Genomic DNA, 5,093 nt, shown 5'->3' on the forward strand with positions numbered 1-5,093 from the left:
ATCTATTTCTGGGGCTGTTGACCTGGCTGTTTACTTGTTTCCCTGGCTGTTTACCTGTGCATTTCCCTGGCTGTTTATCTGTTTGCCTGGTTGTTTACTTGGCTGTTTACCTGTGCATTTACCTGGCGGTTTACCTGTGCATCTGCCTGGCTGTGTACCTGGCGGTTTACCTGTGCATCCGCCTGGCTGTGTAACTGTGCATCTACCTGGCTGTTTACCTGTGCATTTCCCTGGCTGTTTACCTGGCTGGTTACCTGGCTGGTTACCTGACCGTTTACCTGTTTACCTGGCTGTTTACCTGGCTGCTGGTTCCCGAGCTGTCGCTCTGGCTGAGTTCTTCTCCCTGAGAGACTGTGACGGACAGCGCGGACTGCTGGGAGGCGGAGCGCGCTGTGGGCGGGGCGGTCGGGGCGAAGAGAGAGCGCGGGTGCGAGTGCAAACTGTCTGTGTCGGCCCCCTCTTCCCCTTCCTCCTCCTCGTCTTCCTCGTCCAGTCCGCCCTCCAGCTCGGCTCCCAGGTGACACAGGACCAGGTCCACCAGGTCCTCCTTCTCCCGACACGTGTCTGTGGGGATGTTCCGCAGCGTCAGGTACTGCCGCAGGTCCTTGACGCGCAGCCGCATCAGCTGCGGCCGCTGGAAGGCGGTTCCCCACAGCAGGTGACAGGTGGCACAACGCCGCAGGTTCTCCTGCAGCACTGAGCACAGCGAGCAGAAACTCTTCTTACAATCAGAGCAAATGTGCTGGGAGAGAGAGAGAGAGAGAGAGAGAGAGAGAGAGAGAGAGAGAGAGAGAGAGAGACAGAGAGAGAGAGAGAGAGAGAGAGAGAGACAGAGAGAGAGAGAGAGAGAGAGAGAAAGAGAGAGAGAGAGAGAGAAAGAGAGAGAGAGAGAGAGAGAGAGAGACAGAGAGAGAGAGAGAGAGAGAGAGACAGAGAGACAGAGAGAGAGAGAGAGAGAAAGAGACAGGGGGGTTGAGTTAAAAGGATTACACTGGAGGAACTGGAGAAAAACACAAGAAAGCAAGTTTATGTTTAGTTTTTTTTCTGCGCTGTAAACACTCATGAGAAGGCTTCCACTTCAGTATTCCAGCAGCTCGTTAACTCAGCTGGTGAACTGACTGATTTTATCATTCTGAGCGGTGTAATCATCCTGAGAGCTTTTTAAAAAAACAGCTGACAAATCAGCTGTGCTCTCTGAACCCTGACCATGTCTGTCCAATCCAAACGCTCCTCTCTCTCCTGTGTCCAATCCAAACGCTTCTCTCTCTCTGTCTCTCTCTCCTGTGTCCAATCCAAATGCTTCCTCTCTCTCTGTCTCTCTCTCCTGTGTCCAATCCAAACTCTTTCTCTCTCTCTGTCTCTCTCTCCTGTGTCCAATCCAAACGCTTCCTCTCTCTCTGTCTCTCTCTCCTGTGTCCAATCCAAACGCTTCTCTCTCTCTGTCTCTCTCTCCTGTGTCCAATCCAAATGCTCCTCTCTCTCTCTGTCTCTCTCTCCTGTGTCCAATCCAAACGCTTCCTCTCTCTCTGTCTCTCTCTCCTGTGTCCAATCCAAACGATTCCTCTCTCTCTGTCTCTCTCTGTCTTGTGTCCAATCCAAATGATTCCTCTCTCTCTGGCTGAGCCAGACTGTCTCTATGGCCTGTGCTTACATAAAGGCAGGCACACAGTCTCATCTCTGAGTGATACTGACTGTAATTGGGAATATGGTCTAACAGACAGGATTGCTTTGGCTGAACAGCCTGGCCTACTTTGCCTCTGAAGATATGCAAAAAAAAAAAGGCTGTAGGTTTTGAGAAGCCTGAAAGTTCAGGGAGAGCAATTCCCAATCCTCACGCCTGATGGATGTGTGCTTCACTCAGCACGCTCCCTGGACTCACCAGGGTCACAATGTTGATGTGCGTGTGTGTGTGAGTGTGTGAGTGTGTGTCTGTGTGTGTCTGTATGTGTTTGTGTGTGTGTGTGTGTGTGTGTGTGTTTGTGTGTGTGTGTCTGTATGTGTGTGTGTGTGTGTCTGTATGTGTTTGTGTGTGTGTGTCTGTATGTGTGTGTGTGTGTCTGTATGTGTTTGTGTGTGTGTGTGTTTGTGTGTGTGTCTGAGGACTGTAGACAGTCTTGTGGAATACGTGAGTGAGGCCTGAAAACATCTCAGTCAACACAGTTCCCACCCGTTCTTTCATCTCTCTGTCTGTCTGCCAGTGCCGAGACAGCATGCCAGACACACACACACACACACACACACACACACACACCACATGCGCACACATACACACATATACTCACACACACAGACAAACACACGTGTGCGCACACACACGCATACATGCACACACCAACACAGATGGAATGACGCGCAAAGACACACATCCACAAACACACACACATAAGGCGCTTTCGCACCGAACAGTTCTAGGGTCTAATTTGATAGGAACTACCCTCTGTGGAGTTTCCCCTAGAACTACATTCGTTCTAGGGCCTTTTTTCTGTTTACTTTCGCACCGCCAGTAGGAACGCTGAAGTGACGTAAGCCGGCCGACGGTATAGCAGCTAAGAGCTGTTGTTTACGACTAACCAGGAAAGCTGCACATTTTGAAGTACAAATTTAATGACTTTTAAGACCTTTTAAATACCTCCAAAAGGAAAAAAAGAACCATTACTGCGGCAAAAGAAATCGACAAACTAGACTACAGTATACGCAATGAGTTTTACTGAATTTGAATGACAGAAATATTGATTGCACATTTGATAACCTATAACTGCCTTCTCATTAACGAAAATAAAACTGTATGGTGATAGACCCAGTCCAATGGAAAAAATAATTTCCCAATGCATTTATGCATTTACCACTGCAGTAACAGTGAATGACTCGATGGGCATAGTACTTTTCGGGTGCTAGCATAGTGCTTGTGCCTCACCCTTGCTCGCGGCATCGTGTTTTTTTTTCCCCGCCGCAGCCCTAAAATCGTAAGCTGGATAAACACATTCTTATTTTAGGTTAAAATGCGGATCACAGCCACACAAGCGGACACACAAGCACCTACCGAAGCGGAGTGTACGCTACCTCTTCAATGTACAAATATACATTGGACGTTGCAAAATGGTCATTGTTGGGGGATATAAAATACCGGTAAAATAAAACATAAAAACTATGTGCCCCCTCTTACAATTCCAGACATTTTGAGACATGAATATCAAAAGCTAAATGAAATACGTTCTAAGACTTTATATTTTGCACGGATCTTTAAAAATGGCGGTTGCAATCATCGTATACCTGCGTCTGGACCAATGGCTGTACACCTACGTCACAAGGTTCCTATTGTGCTGCAAAAGTACCTACCCTGGAGTAGGGGCTAAAAAAGCCCCTCAAAACGGCGTTCTTAGAACTAAAATCGTTCTAAGTTCCTGCGGTGCGAACACGCCAAAAAGGGGGTACTTTCTCCAACAGTTCTAAGAACTATGAAAAGTTCCTCCGGTGCGAAAGGGCCTATACACAACACACACACCACAAACATTCGCACAAACACAGGTAGGTGAGTGCTACAAGTAAAAAATGCAACTGATCCCAAGGCTCTTGTTCTGAGGCTCTTAAATCCCTCTTTTAACTTGTGGCTTTTTCTCCCTAAAATCTGTGTTTAGTCTTTGACCCAGGCCTGATCCCAAATTCAGAGTGTTTTTTTTTCTTTTTTACACTTTCTAAATTCCTGTGCCAAATCACAAGAGTGTTCTGAAAGTGTAATTAACTTTGTCCTTTCAGAAATTACAAACATCTTTCTCCAAAAGCGGCCACAATCAATAATTCAACCCCCCAGAACCAAAGGACGACGCGGTTTCATTTTTTAATCATCAGCCTTACATAATACTGCCCCCCCCCCCCCCCCGTCTGGGTGAGAGGTGTCGCCGTACCTTCCGTCTGAAGACGGAGAAGGCCAGTCCACAGGCTTTGCACGCAAGGCCTGCGCTCCCTGAGGTGGTGGAGCTGTTCATGGGGGGGTAGGTGGGGGGGTAGGTGGAGTAACTGGGGGCAAAGCGGAATGGCCCGGCCCCCGCCCCAAAGCCGGGCTGCTGACTCCGCACCGCGCCCGTTCCCATGACCTCATTCAGAAGCCCACAGCATGACGCCCACATGGAGGAGGCGCCCGCCTGTCAAAGGAAGAGAGAGAGAGAGAGAGAGAGAGAGGGAGAGAGAGGGAGAGAGAGGGAGAGAGAGAGAGAGAGACAGAGAGAGAGAGAGAGAGAGAGAGACAGAGAGAGAGAGAGAGAGAGAGAGAGAGAGAGAGAGAGAGAGAGAGACAGAGAGAGAGAGAGAGAGAGAGAGAGACAGAGAGAGAGAGAGAGACAGAGAGAGAGAGAGAGAGAGAGAGAGAGAGAGAGAGAGAGAGACAGAGAGAGAGAGAGAGAGAGAGAGAGAGAGAGAGACAGAGAGAGAGAGAGAGAGAGGGAGAGAGAGTGAGAGAGTCTGTATAGTTGTGTTCACCTCTAAAGTTGTAACAGTCATATTACAGGTATGAGGATGATGGCACACACACACACACACACACACACACACACACACACACACACACACACACACACACAATACAAAACAATAATGTGAGGACTGTTTTGATTCAGAGATGGAAACAAAACACATTTAAAAATCCAACAAGATCAGTATTCATATAATATTGGTTCATATCACACACACACACACACAGAAACACACACACACACAGAAGCACACACACACAGAAACACACACACACACACACAAAATGGATTATTGACATAGTAGCCATCTCCTGTATAATTTTCTCCTCCAAAGAGCACAGCAGTACTGTGGAGTATAATATAGTTCAATGTGTTTATATATGACTCTTTAATGTCATAAGTGCTTCCAGAGAAACAACATCCTCATCAGATAGATGCATAGATAGATGGATAGATAGATGGATAGAGAGAGAGAGAGAGAGAGAGAGAGAGAGAGAGAGAGAGAGAGAGAGAGAGAGAGAGGGCCAGACTGTGACTTGACTAATGCTCTGTCATCAGAGAGCTACCACAAAGTGAGGAAGAGTTTTACATAACAACAAAATGGAAACAGGAAACAGAACATCAAAA

The 5,093-nt window shown here is 47.6% G+C and overlaps 1 protein-coding gene across 1 annotated transcript in view; it reads right to left on the bottom strand.

The window, feature by feature from the left end:
- rnf34b (ring finger protein 34b) overlaps window positions 1-4,124 on the bottom strand; it is a 13,738-nt gene extending 9,614 nt beyond the window's left edge. The window contains exons 1-2 of the mRNA XM_030769828.1: window positions 3,903-4,124; window positions 299-742 (exon numbers count right to left, since the gene is read on the bottom strand). Of these exons, the coding sequence (XP_030625688.1) occupies window positions 299-742; window positions 3,903-4,124 (666 nt within the window). The remainder of the gene's footprint in view (window positions 1-298; window positions 743-3,902) is intronic.
- Between the last annotated feature and the right edge of the window lie 969 nt (window positions 4,125-5,093).

This window comes from Chanos chanos, chromosome 3 (genome assembly GCF_902362185.1).
Source record: "Chanos chanos chromosome 3, fChaCha1.1, whole genome shotgun sequence".
In the NCBI taxonomy this organism is placed as follows: domain Eukaryota; kingdom Metazoa; phylum Chordata; class Actinopteri; order Gonorynchiformes; family Chanidae; genus Chanos; species Chanos chanos.